The sequence below is a fragment of the Anguilla anguilla genome, chromosome 15 (genome assembly GCF_013347855.1).
Source record: "Anguilla anguilla isolate fAngAng1 chromosome 15, fAngAng1.pri, whole genome shotgun sequence".
NCBI classification, from domain to species: Eukaryota; Metazoa; Chordata; class Actinopteri; order Anguilliformes; family Anguillidae; genus Anguilla; species Anguilla anguilla.
This window is the reverse complement of record NC_049215.1, coordinates 2315683-2332674: the sequence shown is the minus strand read 5'-3', so window position 1 is coordinate 2332674 and position 16992 is coordinate 2315683. Positions and strand designations below refer to the sequence as shown.

Below are 16992 nucleotides of genomic sequence, written 5' to 3'. Positions count from 1 at the left end.
AACCCGGGGACCCTGCGTCCGACACGGCGCTGATGTCACCGGGTCCTCAGAGGGCATCTGCTTTCTCCCCCCGGTGGCGTGAACCATGTTGTCAAGTTGTAAGGAAGGATCGCGTGTCTGTGTGGAACCTGTGAAGGACCGCGCTCATCGCGAAGAGGGCGGGATGCCGGAACCCCAAATAGGATCCTTTTCACGAGGAGCGCTGAAATCCGCTGATATATCCGTTTCATCCCGGACTAGAAAAAGCTGGAACCTTAAGCACGTGGGGTTACAGTAACAGGATAGAGGTTTGTAAAGGGAGCAGACTGTAGGAGTTATTTTCGTTAGCTGTGTTGTGTTATCTGTCTGTGTTTTAGTGAAGTGACGGGTGCGAGCTGACTGTCCATACGTTTTGATGGCAGGACCGGCGTTGGCTCTTCCTGTCCTAAGACAGCATATTTAGAAAAGCGGTGCAAATAAACGGGCGTGCTTGTGACACCCCTTTTTTGGCACATGTACACGTGCACTCGAGCTCACGCGTGCACCCAAATTGACCGCAGTGTGCACGCATGTTGCAGACCTGTGTAGGCACAGTGGCTTCCCCCCCTTCAGATCCGAACACAACGGGCCTCATTCGCAAAACCTTGCTTAAATTATTCTTACTTTTGTTCTTGAAAATGTTCCTGCGCAAAAACCAGTATGAGATTCATGACACGCGTGCGCATATCCCAGGTGTTTGCGATGACGACTGAAAATTTTATGTGCAATCGGAGTTCATGCGATTAAGCACAAGGAGACGAAACGAACAAATACGGATAAGAAAAGACGAATTCCGGAATGTTTCTGAAAACGTTCTCGCACGCTGTTTTACGATCGAGTGCGATCGTACCCGTGTCTGGTGAACGGGGCCCGACGTCTGGTTTTGTTTAGCGATTCCGTTTATGGCTCGGAGCGAGCGGTCTCTATATACAGAGCTCAGCGCTAGCAGCAGCAGCAGCTGCACGTGTGCTCTATTTAAAGTGCTCTCTGTGTGTAACTCCAGAAGAGCCCGACCGAAAGCGCTGCCCTCCGACGTCTACCTGAAAGACTCGCTTTAGATCACGTGGCTCACCTGCACCGATCGCTTTGTTGATATAACCCAGCAGGTTCGGGCCGACGCCTTTCGCAAACCTGACTTGTAGAAGGGGGAAAAAATTTAAACCCACAGGCCGGTCTGTGATAATTTGTGGCATTATCTCTCTGCCTGCGATATAAGCTTTTAGCCTTACTCTAAGCTATGGCTCCTTTTAACATCTAAACTTCTGAGGTCACGTTGTCTAGTTTTACGTCTAATAATATGTCCACCGCGGGCATGATATTTGAATATGTTTACACTTGCAGGTTTATTTTGAATGATGTTGGGGAGATAGTTGTCTAGCCAGATTTGGTTTTTAGTATATTTATCAGTCTTGTTTCTTTTTTTTTGTTGCATAAACTGCATAGTGCATAAATTGCATAAAATGCTTTTTATAATTTACAAAATGGCAACTGGTCATGAGGTGGCAGTGGTGTGCTGTCTCTCGGGTGTTAAGATGGCTGTCATTTTGTGTGCAGGAACCCCGGCTCATGCGGCCTCCTCGAAGAAGCCTCGAAACCGGGGGCTTTTCCACAGTCTCTTCTGCTGCGTCTGTCACGACGAGGCCGACCAGCTGCCCGTCAACAACAACGCACCCCTTCTGGTGGAAGAAAATGGAACGGTCTCCAAAGTAAGCCCCTCCCTCTCCCGCTCCCTCACCTCTCCTGTCTCTGTTCATTGGAAGTGCTCACACGCATCACTACTGTCGCGCTTGTCACAAAAGCAGCTCATAATAATGATAAATTAAAATATTTAAAAAATAAGTAAGAAATTAATGGCAATAATTATGCCACTACTTATTGATCACAGTTGTGATACAATTAAGTCTCATAACCCTATCAGTAGGCCTATATAAGAGGTAGCATTTTATGTTGATACAATTCCATGGCATTGTGGGTCCTCTCAAACAATGAGTGGAGCCCATTGCTATGGTGTTCCTTCTTCTGCTCAGAATTTTAGCTTAATTTCTATTGCCAGTTTGAATGTTTCATTTCATTGATCTGTTGTTCCGTCGGTCCCTGCCGCCGGCCTCTGTGCAGCGAGGGTAAGGAGGCAGCCTCTCACATGCTGTCAGGAGGCTGCTGGTCATGTGACCCGGGCTGTCAGCGTTGAAACTGGAAGCCCCTGTTTGCTTTGCCTTCTTTTCCTGTTTACTCGCTCGCTTATTATGATCAATAAAAAATGTACACAGTCCATTGAATCGTGTTGCCATTGCCATTAATCCGCTGTGACAAATTATCGTGTGAAGAATTAAAATTTCCACTGGAAAAATTATCTTTTAAATGGGTTTTGCCTATTAGGTTTTCCTTGTAAGCAAATATGTAAAATAGTTAGTTATGCGATATGACTAATATCAACCATGTTATTCACAGAGAAGTTAACTTCTGCAGAGTGGTCGATAGTGAAGTAATATTTCACCAATTTTTGGCATATGCCTGAACTGTTCGTGTTTTAATTGGCCAAGTTCTTGGAAAACAACATGACGGACTGCCACTATGGGTCTGGAGTTGAAGGAGGACCCCGGGGTGTGGGTGTCAGATTTATGCCTTCTTCAGCTTTTTATAGTGATTTGATATTCCAGGAGTTATTTGTCACGCCTCTTAAGCCCCCAAAATAAACAAGCGGGGGAGCTCCTGAGGGGGTCTGAGTGCACGGCGCAGTGTAGATGTGACCCTGCGATCATGTCGACTGGCTCACCGCTCCCGCCGGACTCCCCGGCAGGCTGTGGGCTCAGCCCGGCTGCCGAGGAAAGCGAGCGCCCCCCTTCCGCGCACCAGCGGGCTCCCCAGCCCTGCGGGGGGGGCCCCGGAGGCCGCGAGCCGCCCGGAGGAGGCGTCCTCTCTGAACCCGACGAGGTGTCCCGACGCTGCTGTCCCCCCGGACGCCGCGAGCCTGCCGGGCACTGCCAGGGTTCTCAACGCTGCGATTTCTCGGAATTGTCTGAGGTTTCTGAACGCCGCGAGGCCTGCGACGGAAGCGACGCCTCTGAACACCGCGGGCCCGCTGAGCTTGGCAGTCTGACTGAACGCTCTACCGTTTCTGAGCACGGCGAGGTTTTTGAACGGCGTGAAGCGGCAGAACTCTACGAACCACTTGATGGTAGCAAGTCTTCCGGACTCAGCGAGGATACTGAACGCCGCGGGTCCGTGGAGACCGGGAAGGCCTCGGACAATGGCCAGCTCTCAGGTGTCCGCGAGGTTTCAGAATCTCGCAAGACGTCTGAACCGCTTGAGCAAATTGGCCGTGAACACCGTAGGATCCGTGAACACGGCAGCCTCTCTGGAGAAGAGAGGCCCGCTGGGACGTGCGAGATTTCTGAATGCCGCGCGGGCTGTGAGGTCACTGAATGCGGCGAGGAGTGCGGCCCGCGCGAGCAAAACGGCACGTCTGAAGAGCGCGAGCTCTGCGCTGACCCTGAACGCGGTGAGCTCTCTGAACATCGTAAGGTAGCTGAACGTTTGGACATTTTGTCGCACGTGCAATGCCAGCTTCTCGAACGAAGCGAGATCTCTGTCTGCCGCGACCTTTCTGAGTACTGCGAGATCGCGGAAAAGCGCCGTCTCTGTGAAGCACGGGGTGGTTCTGAGCGGCGCGGGCTGCTTGTGCAAAGTGAGATGGCTGAGCGTCTGCTCCACCTAAAGTCTGTGCACCCGGAGTTGCCTGAAAGCTGTGCGGTCTTTGAGCAAAGTGATCTGGTTGAACACCACGCACTCCCTGAGCACTTTGATATCGCTGAACGAAGTGAACTTTCTGGTGAGGGAGGGTTCTGTGAACAAAGCCGACCGTCTGAATTCTGCGAGGTAGGCAAATTCAGTGAACCCTTAGGTCAAAGTGGGTCTTCGGGGCAAAGCGACTCTTCAGAACAAAGTGGGTCTTTGGGGCAAAGCGACTCTTCAGAACAAAGTGAGTCTTCAGAACAAATTGCATCTTCAGAACAAAGTGAATCTTCTGAACACAGCGGGTCTTCAGAACAAAGTGAATCTTCTGAACACAGCGGGTCTTCAGAACAAAGTGAATCTTCTGAACACAGCGGGTCTTCAGAACAAAGTGAATCTTCTGAACACAGCGGGTCTTCAGAACAAAGTGAATCTTCTGAACACAGCGGGTCTTCAGAAAAAAGTGAATCTTCTGAACACAGCGGGTCTTCAGAACAAAGTGAATCTTCTGAACACAGTAGGTCTTTTGACCTAAGTGAGTCTTCAGAACACAGCGAACCTTCTGGAATAAGTGACCAAATTGAGTCTTTTGAACCATGTGAGCCCTCTGAAGAAAATGAGCATTCTGAGAAAAGGCAGTTTTTTGAACAAAGTGAGTCTTTTGAACACTGTGAGTCCTTTGAAGAAAGTGAATCATCTGAACACAGTGAACCCTTTGAGAAAAATGAACCTTCTGAAAAGTGTGTATCTTTGGAACAGTGCGAGCCCTCTGAAGAAGCTGAGCTGTCTGATGGAAGTGAGGACTCTGGACAAAGTGAGGACTCTGAACAGGGTGAGGACTCTGAACAGGGTGAGGACTCTGAACAAAATGACGACTCTGGACAAAGTGAGGACTCTGAACAAAATGACGACTCTGGACAAAGTGAGGACTCTGGACAAAATGACGACTCTGGACAGGGTGAGTGCTCTGAACAAAATGAGGACTCTGAACAGGGTGAGTGCTCTGAACAGGGTGTGGATTCTGGACAAAGTGAGGACTCAGAGCAAAGTGAGGACTCAGAGCAAAGTGAGGACTCAGAACAAAGTGAGGACTCAGAACAAAGTGAGGACTCAGAGCAAAGTGAGGACTCAGAGCAAAGTGAGGACTCAGAGCAAAGTGTGGACTCTGAACAGGGTGTGGACTCTGAACAGGGTGTGGACTCTGAACAGGGTGAGTATTCGGAGCAAAGTGAGTACTCTGGACAAAGTGATCTGACTGAATATTGTGAGTCCACTGATGATTGTGAGCTCTCTGAACAAAGTGGCACTGAAGAGCACAAGCTTTGTGAACAAAGTGAGGTCACTGAACATTGTGTATTATCTCAAAAAAGTGATAAGCTGGAAGAGCATGAATTGTCTGAACACCACAAGCTGTCTGAGACATTTAAGCTTTCTGGGAGTGAGCACAGTGCTTGCTGTGACATTCCTGAAGGAAGCAAGTTCTCTGAACATTGTCAACCCTCTGAACACTGCCAGCCCTCTGAACACTGTGAGGTGCTTGGACACTGTCATCCCTCTGAACACTGCCAGCCCTCTGAACACTGTGAGCTGCCTGGACACTGCCAGCCCACTGAACGCTGTGAGCCCCCTGAACACTGCCAGCTGCCTGGACACTGCCAGCCCTCTGAACACTGTGAGCTGCCTGGACACTGCCAGCCCACTGAACACTGCCAGCCCTCTGAACACTGTGAGCTGCCTGGACACTGCCAGCCCTCTGAACGCTGTGAGCACCCTGAACACTGTGAGCTGCCTGGACACTGCCAACCCACTGAACACTGTGAGCTGCCTGGACACTGTGAGCTGCCTGGACACTGCCAACCCACTGAACACTGCCAGCCCTCTGAACGCTGTGAGCACTTTGAACACTGTGAGCTGCCTGGACACTGCCAACCCACTGAACGCTGTGAGCACCCTGAACACTGTGAGCTGCCTGGACACTGCCAACCCACTGAACACTGCCAGCCCTCTGAACGCTGTGAGCACCCTGAACACTGTGAGCTGCCTGGACACTGCCAGCCCTCTGAACACTGTGAGCTGCCTGAACACTGCCAGCCCTCTGAACACTGTGAGCTGCCTGGACACTGCCAACCCACTGAACACTGCCAGCCCTCTGAACGCTGTGAGCACCCTGAACACTGTGAGCTGCCTGGACACTGCCAGCCCTCTGAACACTGCCAGCCCTCTGAACGCTGTGAGCACCCTGAACACTGTGAGCTGCCTGGACACTGCCAGCCCTCTGAACACTGTGAGCTGCCTGGACACTGCCAACCCACTGAACACTGTGAGCTGCCTGGACACTGCCAGCCCTCTGAACACTGTGAGCTGCCTGAACACTGCCAGCCCTCTGAACACTGTGAGCTGCCTGGACACTGCCAACCCACTGAACACTGTGAGCTGCCTGGACACTGCCAGCCCTCTGAACACTGCCAGCCCTCTGAACACTGTGAGCTGCCTGAACACTGCCAGCCCTCTGAACGCTGTGAGCTGCCTGGACACTGCCAGCCCTCTGAACGCTGTGAGCTGCCTGGACACTGCCAGCCCGCTGAACACTGTGAGCTGCCTGAACACTGCCAGCCCTCTGAACACGCAAAAATATGTGAGGAGAGTCAAGATTTTGACTACTGTAAGGTCTCTGAAAGTGTGCTTTCTGAATCCAGCCTGATCTTGGAACAACAACCACTTTCTGAGCCAGACAAGCCATCTGACAGCCTCTCCCAGCCCAACAGACTGTCTGAAGAACACGAGCTCCCTGAGCGAAGCATAGCCTCTGAACACCAACTGCCATCTGAGCAAGACCGTGTGTCTGAACCCGCGGACTCCTCTGAGGAGAACAGACTGGCCGAACACCACACAGCCCAGCAGCAAAGCGGGTCCTCTGAATATTTCCTGATTTCGGAGGGCCCTGATGAACAGGGCGAGCTCCCCGGAGAGACGGAGCTCCCCGAGCCCCACGGCTCCCCGGCCCGGGACCGCCCCGAGGACGGGCGGGCTCCGGAGGAAAGCGACCCGTCCGGATACTTCGTGATCGCGCAGCTCACGCAGCCCGAGGCGGAGGGCGAGGAGGAGCCCGAGGAGGGCGAGTTCTGCGAGGAGGGCGAGGACTGGGACCTCTGCGAGTGCGAGTTCTGCGTGCCGCCGGACGGGGACGCCCAGGTACCCACCCCCGTAAACAGCCCGTAAACACGTCCCCCCCCCCCCCCCCCCCCCCCAGGGCTGCCGCCGGCGTCCCAGATCAACCGCCTTTATTTTCGGATGTCACGGCTTTGTAACGTAAGCTTGGGTGACTGAAAAGTGCGGCGATGTGACCTCACTCTGTCGCCAAACGTGCCGTCTGACGACGAGGACGGCGCGGAAGAATTTGGGATCGGGTCTGACGGGAGAACCGCTCGTTACCGTCCTCGCTAAAACCGCGAATCCGCAAAGGCGCGGTACCGGCGTGGCCGAAGAGAAGTTCGGCGGTTCGGCAATGAAATGGTTTTGTTTTTAAAAAAAAAATATTTTGTAAGCCTGTAAAAAATAAGATTGTCTGGGATCACCGTTGGCCGGGGGAGTAAAGGAAGCAGGTGCTGTCTGCAGTTTGGCCTGGCCTAAGTTTGCTTGTTTGGTAAGAGCGTTTCCTCCTCCTGATAGAATGAGTTTCAGTTTGAAGCCTTGAGCGGTCGGGGCTCTGTTGGAGAGGGCCGGGCCCAGCCGCTGGGCACGCCAGTGTAATCCGAGCCCGCGTGGTACGGTCACATGTCCGCCTGCCCACGGAATGCCAGAACTCTGGCTGAAGATCCGATTTTTCGCCCCCTGGTGGACAGACGCTGCTGCACCGCAGTAATAAAAAAAAAATGCACCAGTGCTTGTTCAGCTCTGAGCAGTTTTCATGTGTCAGTGGACATGGGATCCTGCGAGAAAATCAGAATGATTTTTGTTGTGCGGTTTGAACACGTTTTATCGCACCCTCAGGTGTCTTACTTGCCTTAGGCTTTTTCAGTCCCTAGCTGCGTCGCTCGGAGAAGGAGCCCTGTTTGACGTTTGCTTTGGTAACCTTGCGTGTTGCCTTCTGCAGGTTCCCGCGAAGCCGCTGCTTCCTCAGATAAAGTCTAAAGACGCGGGGAAGATCTGTGTGGTGATTGATCTGGATGAAACACTAGTGCACAGTTCATTCAAGGTAAGACGTGAGGTGATCTCCCCCCCTTATTCAAACCCGTTCAGCTCAGTGGAGCTGCAAAATGTGTGTGTGTGAATGGAGATGTTGTGATGATGTCCATCTCTGCCACTCTAACACCCCCTAGGTCCTATGTTGAATTAAATTATTACTAACGTAAGTAGGACATCTTGTTCTGTCTTTTCAAAAAGCATTTTTATGATGCAATGACACCCTGCAGTTCTCGAAATGGTTGTTGGCGCCCGTGACATCACTTTCGTGACCGAGTTAGCATTAGCATCTGTCTCTCGGTCGTTCGGTCGTTTGTGGGGTACGGATTGGCACACAAGAGACACGCGATCCTGCGTTATTTTAATGGGTTTGGGATTGTGCGGGGTACATGCCGACCCTAAACGAACCGGCGAGTTCGGCGAAGGCCTTTCACCGGCTCGTTTTCGCCGCATGGTCCGCGTGCGGTCGACTCCAGGCGTGCGGTGTAGCGGTGACATTTACGCCGACGGTAAGGGGATCCGCTCCGTTTGCTGGTCTCCTGCATCATCAAAGGCCACGTTAGCACGCTCGCGCTCGCCAGGGCGCCGCGGCTCTGTAAATAACCCGCCGGCGCTGGCCGAACCTAACCTCTTACGCCGCTTGGAGGGGAGGCCGCTACCGGCACGTTGCGCAAGATTCAGCCTGGCGGCTGCCAAACTGCCCCCCCCCCCCCCCCTCCCCGGTCCACGTCAGGCCCTGGCCTTCAGTTAGCCGATACGAGCCGCGCCATCGAGCCATCGATGCGCGGGGTCGGAGAGAGGGAGCGTGACTCCGCGGGGTCGGAGAGAGGGAGCGTGACTCCGCGGCGGAGCGGAATGTAAATTTGAAAAAGCAACCGCTCATTCAGAGGGGATGTAGGAAACGCTCTGGTTGGCCGATGCCCAGGCGCTCGTCGACCAGACCCCGGGCCCCCTTTACACTCCCCTTTAGGACCCCCGTCTCCCTCATGGGTCCAACTGAATGCACCGCCCCGTCCCCAATACATCCTTAAAATAGGGCCCTTTGTTCGACTGCTGGAAACCTACACATTAACCTGCGTAGTTCACACACAGTAATGCTATTGAAGAGGAAGCCCTGGAAAGTACAGTTTCCACTCTAGGTTATCTGTCCTGGTTACGAATAGCACTGTGTAGTCATCATTATTCAGGTGTGTCCCTTTTGTTTTGATCATAATCCACCATTTTCTTTGCCGCACCTGCTGATCCTATAGAACCACACATCCCAGATCTGTGTCTGAAGTCTCCTTTTGTGGAAATATCGCTCTGTTAAGCAGAAGTATTCAGTACATCAGTAACTGTGTAAATTATTCATGAAATCCTGTTAGAAAAAGGATGTTTATTTTAAATAAAGGGGCCAGCAACATCGCTGAGATAGCAGCTCTGGTTCGATGTCGTGAAAGCGTCTGTACCACGTCACACGGATGCTCCCGGTGTGTCGGCTACTTCCTGTTTCCTTTTTTCCCCCTGCCCGTTTCCTGTTTCCCAGAATCCTCCTGTGTAATATCCATGGAGATATAGCATGACATGCACAGTCTAGCACTGTTCATGTTACAGTTACCTCATGGTCTGTTTATTTAGGTCATGATATTCTATATTTCCCTTAGGGTGTGCCCCTGATTAAAATGCTTGCATTCTGGATGCAGGACCCATTTGAATGAATGATGTAAGTTGTGGTTGTCGGATTAAATACTGTAAGTCTGCGTTTTTAAATTCCTCTCATTCTGTAGTTGTCTATGGCACCAGTCTTAGTTCTGATTGGAGGAGAAATGTGGACCAAGCTAGCCTCTTCCTCTTCACAGTACTCAGCTTGGCCATTTAAAATGAGCGGCTGTTTTCTGTGCATCTCTGCTGATTGGTGATGCATTTCTCTCCCTGACATTTTAATTTCTTTTATTTTTTCTGAACAGCCAGTGAACAATGCCGATTTTATCATTCCAGTGGAAATTGATGGAACAGTTCATCAGGTAAGCCAACTCTGTCTCTCACACACACGCAGACAGACAGACAGACAGACGGACTCACACGTACACACACACAAACACACACACACAAATGCACAAACACACACAAGCAGGCACACGTACACATACGCATGCACACACACATACAGACACAGACACACACTTGCACACACTCACACTCAGACACACAGTCACAGACAAACAGACATACGCGCACACACACACATACATACACACACTCCCATACGACATGCGCGCGCACACACACACACGCACACACACGCACACACACACCTGTCTTGGTGAAGGTGACCATTGGTTGGTCCTTGTCTTAACTGGGTCCTGCCAGGTCCCAGTGGCGACTCCTCTGCGGTGTGACTGTGTTTACCCCTCCTTGCTCACACGGGCCTCTGATGGGACGGAGCAACAGGCAGGCTATTTCGGGTGCCCTGACAGAATGGCATCACTCTGTCTGCCTTCTCAGAATTCTCTGCCCATCAATCTCGCTCCCCGGCAGGTCGCCTGGCACTGGTCCTCCGGCCCCCTGCAGCAGGACTGTTCCTTTGCGGGACAGGGGGCCCAGTGTAGCCCCTTTCAGAAGTGGAAAACTGTAATCCATCAAATTGCGCCAAGGTCTGGATCCGTACAGCACACCTCCCTCTACTTGCAGAATAATAACAGCTGAGCGTCTTTCAAGATGGCGTCTACTTTCTTTACTCAGACGTACTGAACTTCTTACTCATACGTTATTGCAGGAATAGAGGCTGATAGCGTTTTGCCCGTAAGCTCTGTTCATGAGGAGGAGCGTTTCCTCTGTAGCTCCGTTCATGAGGAGAAGCGTTTTGTCTGTAGCTCTGTTCATAAGGAGAAGCGTTTTGTCTGTAAGCTCTGTTCATGAGGAGAAGCGTTTTGTGCGTAAGCACCGTTCATGAGGCGAAGCGTTTCGTCTGTAGCTCTGTTCATGAGGAGATGCGTTTCGTCCGTAAGCGCCGTTCATGAAGAGAAGCGTTTCGTCCATAAGCTCTGTTCATGAGAAGCGTTTCGTCCGTAAGCTCTGTTCATGAGGAGGAGCGTTTCGTCTGTAGCTCTGTTCATGAGGAGAAGCGTTTCGTCCATAAGCTCTGTTCATGAGGAGAAGCGTTTTGTCTGTAGCTCTGTTCCTGAGAAGCGTTTCGTCTGTAGCTCTGTTCATGAGGAGAAGTGTTTCGTCCGTAAGCTCTGTTCCTGAGAAGCGTTTCGTCTGTAAGCTCTGTTCATGAGGAGAAGCATTTCGTGCGTAAGCACCGTTCATGAGGCGAAGCATTTCGTCTGTAGCTCTGTTCATGAGGAGATGCGTTTCGTCCATAAGCTCCGTTCATGAGGAGTGTTTTGTCTGTAGCTCTGTTCATGAGGAGAAGCGTTTCGTCTGTAGCTCTGTTCATGAGGAGAAGCATTTCGTGCGTAAGCACCGTTCATGAGGAGAAGCGTTTTGTGGGTAAGCACCATACACGAGGAGAAGCTTTTCGTCCATAAGCAGTCATGAGGAGAACCCGGCCCCCGCAGGAGGAGCGGGCCCAGCCCCCCGTTGGCGGGACGGCAGAGGAGCCGTCGGACCCCAGGCCCGAGCCTGTTTCAAGTAATCCAGGATAGGCTTGTTTTTAGCGGGGAAAGCCTATTCGGGATGACTTGGTTCAGGACCGCGGCCCACAGCTGCTGGCTCTCCGGAGGACAGGAGGGAGTGCGCGCTCCATTTGGGAGGTGTAACGCTCCACAGTGTCGTCCTCACTGGGTGTGTTTCCTTCAGCACACATTTGTAGCGCATTGCGTCATGTTTTACTCCTTATTTGCTTGGAAGGCTCATTGAAATGTTAGTCTTTATGTGGTGGAATGAGAACTGTTATGTATGAGAACGTGTGTGTGTGTGTCGGGAAACATCTGCAGTCTTTTTGGAATTAATATTTTGTGTCCCTGCTCACCATTAGCTAGCTTGACATGGTTGCATAATGACTGGACGGGCTACACAACAAGAGGTATGATTAGCCCGCCAAGCAGAAGACCAACGCCTTATTGCTTCTCTGGGGGAGAGTGTGTCTGTGTGTGTGCGTGTGTGTTTGTGTGTATGTGTATGTCTGTCTGTGTGCATGTGTCTGTGTGTGGTCTGTGAGTGTGTGTGTGTCTGTCTGTGTGCGTGTGTGTGTGTGTGTCTGTCTGTGTGCATGTGTCTGTGTGTGAGTGTGTGTGTGTGTGTGTGTGTGTATATATATTTGGACATTCACATGCTAACTTTCACCTGAACCTGAGTATAGTAGCACTAGACAGCCTGGTCAATAGCAGAAGGAGACATGACAGATCTGGCCTTTTGATTGGTTCTCTGCAGTCGGCCCCGATGCTGCCGGTTGGCTGGTCCACCGTATGCTCAGCGGCAGACGATGAACTGCAGGCCTGTTCTCCAGCGTCCTCTGCAGTGCATTGTTTCTCTGGCACCGCCATGGCACGTCTGGTCCAAACAAATGGCTCTTTGTCAGGAGGATGCCCCGCGCATCGCGCTCACTTGCGCTGTCTTTCCTCCAGGTGTACGTGTTGAAACGACCACACGTGGACGAGTTTCTCAGACGGATGGGAGAGCTGTTTGAGTGCGTGTTGTTCACTGCAAGCCTAGCCAAGGTAAGCCCGTTAAAGCATAGATCACTCACAGTCAGTACTGCTCACTCCCAGTCAGTACTGATCACCCACAGTCAGTACTGCTCACTACCAGTCAGTTCTGATCACTGACAGTCAGTACTTCTCACTCCCAGTCAGTTCTGATCACTTACAGTCAGTACTGCTCAGTCACAGTCAGTATTGGTCACTCCCAGTCAGTTCTGATCACCCACAGTCAGTACTGCTCACTTATATCAGTCCTGATCACTCGCAGTCAGTACCAATCACTCACGATCACTCAGTCAGTACTGATCACCCACAGTCAGTACTTCTTAATCCCAGTCAGTTCTGATCACTGACAGTCAGTATTAGTCACTCCCAGTCAGTACTGGTCTCTCACAGTACTGGTCACTCAACCAATACTGGTCGCTTACAGTCGGTCCTGATCACTCACAGTCAGTACCCTCAGTCACAGTCAGTAAAGATCACTCCCATACAGTACTGCTCAACCACAGTCAGTACTGGTCAGTCATAGTCAGTCCTGATCACTCACAATCAGTACTTGTCAGTCACAGTCTGTACATACAGATCACTCCCTGCCAGTACTGGTCACTCATAGTTGGTAATGGTCAGTCACGGTCAGTCACGATTAGTACAGATCACTCCCTACCAGTACTGGTCAATCACGGTTAGTACTGATCACTCACAGTCAGTACTGATCACTCACAGACTGTGTGAGGTTCCTCACTGCAGATTTCACTGAGCTGTAGCTGAACATACCATTAGGCCAGTTCATTATTTAACTGTGTGCAGAACAGTGCTCAGGGATATTCACCAGTGCTAATCAGTTCAGTTCTGAGCCAGTAATGACTGCTGATAACGGAATAACATTTGCCAGCTGGTGAATTCTTTTTTTTAAGTAAGGAGAGATTTAAAAGCATAAATGCTTTTTGATACTGTAATATTAATTGAAAAAGTTATTTTATGGTGCAAGTGTGAAATGACTAAGTAGTACATTTGAAACATTATATTGTGTTAAACTATATATTAAACATTTGGGAACGTGTGTCATTCACAATAGTTCTTAGTTTGTGTTGACTCAGCAAAACGGCGGAAATTTTATATTTAAATTTAATTTTTTTTAAGCAAAAAGGTTGGCCACAAAGGGGCTCTACAGTAAAAAGAAAAATTTGAGCTTGTTTGCAAGGAAATTTCATGGTTAAAAAAAGACACTAATTTAATTTTATTTTGTTGTAAATGTCTGCTAATATGAACAAGCATTAGCTTGAACTGTTTTTTCTTATGGGCTGAATGTTGTAAAAGCTGCAGTCGGAGCCCTGTTCGTAGCTGGATCTGATGATGATGATGATGATGATGATGATAATACTTTATTATCAACAGCTCCATTTGCAACATCACAGAAAAGACAAAAATTAAGACAAGAAACAAAGATGCATACATTTAACATAACAATCACAGAAGACAATATTCAAGGCCCTTCAACGTACATTTGATCTGGGATTAAGCTCCATATTTAATTTTAGGATTGACTGGTGTACAAAAGAGTACTTCAGTCTAACCCTATTAAATCGTGGAACCCTGTATCTCCGATATTGTATCCTTTGTGCTGTGCTAGTATTAAAAAAATAATGTCAAACTCCATTTCTCCATTACTTTCAGTGTTATGCAGCCTACTCCATTGATTTAATAAGGAAATTTGGCTGATTGCACAAAATGTATTATGATAGCTCTCTTATCTAGTCAATCACTGTTTAAACATGGGCCCAAACAATTAAATGTCTAAAGCATCCTTCCACGAATAAAGACCCGTTCTAATAAAGTAAATTTTTATATTATACATATGCATTAATAACTAAAGAAAACAAATGTCTGTTTTATTCAGATTTTAATTGACTTTTTTTATCCTGAAAGCTGCAAAGATTTGTTGCCCACTACATTTTTTGAAGACAGTCTTTCTTGTTGAACTAATATGGCGATGTGTATTGTAGCAAATCAGCAATGCGAATGTTTAGTGGGCTGCCAATCAGAAGAGAATGTGAAGTGGATATCCATACACAACAGAAACCCTTATCAGACCTCCAGCTGTGGTGTTTATGTATACCCAGGGGGGAAAGGATAACAAAGGAAATATCATAATTTTCCTGTTTATGAATTTGAGTAAAGTACATAATGGCCACTGTGGATGCCAGGGCAGTGAGTGATGGTAAAGGTTCTTTAATGCCGTGCGTCTGGCTCTCTGTGTTCTCTCGCCTCCCCCTGGTGGCCGTGTGGCTGCATTGCGCCCTTGCGGGTCGGCCTGTCAGTATGCGGACCCAGTGTCGGACCTGCTGGACAAGTGGGGAGCGTTCCGGTGCCGCCTCTTCCGCGAGTCCTGCGTCTTTCACCGCGGCAACTACGTCAAGGACCTGAGCCGATTGGGCAGAGACCTCAACAAGGTCATCATCGTGGACAACTCCCCCGCCTCCTACATATTCCACCCAGACAATGCTGTAGGTGCTGCTTTACTCTTTCTGTGTTTCTATTCTAATATTCTACTAATCTGTCTGTGTACACCACTCTTCTGAGGACTGCTTTATCTAGCAGGGTATAATGAGAAATATCGCTTCTGATACTATGTTCTCCCTATAACCATGCCTACCCCCCCCCCCCCCCCCCCCCCCCCGTTTTTAAAAATGTACGCCCCACCCACCTGGGTCAAAACAGTGAAGGATAAACATGGACGTGCAAGTCTGTCACAATGTGCTGGAAAAGACTGAGTGTACTCACAATAAGTAAGGCTCAGAATAGTGGAATCAGACGGGTCAGATGAGAATAGTGTTATAAGCACAGCCACTGCTGTCCTTGGGGTTTGATTTTTTTGGGAGATCAGTGAATGCCTGAGCAGTGCGCTCATGCTCTCTCGTGTGAGTTAGAGATGTGAGGGAGGTGTACTGACACAGTTAGAGTTATTTTGGCTGTACTGATTCTCATATGTCAACCCTAGTTTTATAGTGGTATGTTTGAGAAGCATTGTTTTTGTCTATGCACAGCGCATAGTGTTTTTGGCTGAATGTGTATATGAGTGTATAGTAGTTTGTTGGCTGAATTTTAAGGGTTAAATTATGGAAGAAGTCAGGTGGTTGTTTTTGATGGAAAGCTGTGTTCTGTGCTCTGGGGCTGTACCACGGTTATGTATGATGCAAATCCGTATTCTGGGTAATGGGACCAGGCGTGTGTGTGTGTGTGTGTGTGTGTGTGTGTGTGTGTGTCTTATTTTCCAGGTAGTTGGGTGTGGTGCTTTTATACTGAAGAGGTCTTGTGTGCTATGGGTTATTTGAAGAATATTTTGTTCTATTGACTGTATCATTGCGTTGATGGTGAATCGTTGGTATTACCCTCATATGAAGAAGAACAAGCTCTGCTGCAGTTTTTTTTACTTTATTTTTAAGAACATTTACATTTTTATTATAGTTTGTTGTGGAATTGCTTCTTTGAAGATATTGAAAGTATTGGATGAGGCTGATAAAGTGCAATTTCTTTTTTAAACTTGTGAAGTGATGTCAGTGTGTCCTTATTCAGTAAGTGTCTGGGAGTGATTTATTCGTAAACAAGCTGTCATCACTTTAAGTTCTGTTTTTTTTTCAGATGGGTGTGAATTGCGTGTGGAGATATGGTAGTTCTGTTTGTCCTTCATGTAGTTCTCCCGTTTCTGAGGTGCAGTGGTCCCTGCAGGATAGTCGGGGTTAGTGCAGAGAAAATATAGGCATTCGTCTTTAAGAGTGTGTTGGCTACATGCTATGTTTTCATCATCAATTCACGTCAACCTGTTGAGTGAACCCATAAGTCATTTAAGCATATAGAGAAGTTGTGATGCATGGCCATACATTTAAAAGAGTTTAGGGGGACAGACTGTGACAGGGACATTGGCATTGTCATACTTTACAGAAACGTAATATGCCTCAATATACTGGAAATATGTGGAAATGCATTTCACAGCAAAGTGTACTTAACTGAAACTTTATGTCCCTACGGCTGCCATCTTGGCCAGCTCCCTCGTGAAAAAAAATACATTTCTCTCTCAGTGAGACTTCCTGGTTAAACAAATGATGAAATAAAAGAATCATACATATGCAAATACTGTATATGGGTGATACTCATGACAATTATCTGAAAAGTGATAATATGTGATAAGTTCTGAAGCTGATCTTGATAATATTGTTTATTCTGAGAATTTTCCATTTCTGTGAGTGAACTGAGATGTTTTAAATTTAAGATACCATAAGGCACAAAGTTAAATCGTAATGGATCATTAGGATAGGACATGATTTTTATACCAGGGCATTTCTTTTGGGGAGCATCGTGGCAGAACATAAGATTTTTGAGCCTGAAGAACCCATTTGTTATATTTAAGAGCGGAGTTTCCAAATTAGTTCGCCGGGAA

At 48.8% G+C, this 16992-nt stretch overlaps 1 protein-coding gene across 5 annotated transcripts in view; it reads left to right on the top strand.

The window, feature by feature from the left end:
* Positions 1-16992, top strand: part of ctdsp1 (CTD (carboxy-terminal domain, RNA polymerase II, polypeptide A) small phosphatase 1) — a 33668-nt gene that overhangs the window by 13314 nt on the left and 3362 nt on the right. The window contains exons 1-6 of one of the 5 annotated variants that reach the window (XM_035393013.1): positions 3495-4546; positions 4583-6942; positions 7844-7945; positions 9879-9935; positions 12483-12575; positions 14876-15061. In XM_035393013.1, the coding sequence (XP_035248904.1) occupies positions 3709-4546; positions 4583-6942; positions 7844-7945; positions 9879-9935; positions 12483-12575; positions 14876-15061 (3636 nt within the window). In that variant the 5' untranslated portion in view covers positions 3495-3708. Of the gene's footprint in view, positions 1-1572; positions 1725-3494; positions 6943-7843; positions 7946-9878; positions 9936-12482; positions 12576-14875; positions 15062-16992 lie in introns of those variants that run through there. The other 4 variants (XM_035393014.1, XM_035393015.1, XM_035393016.1 and 1 more) reach the window with 4 other exon arrangements.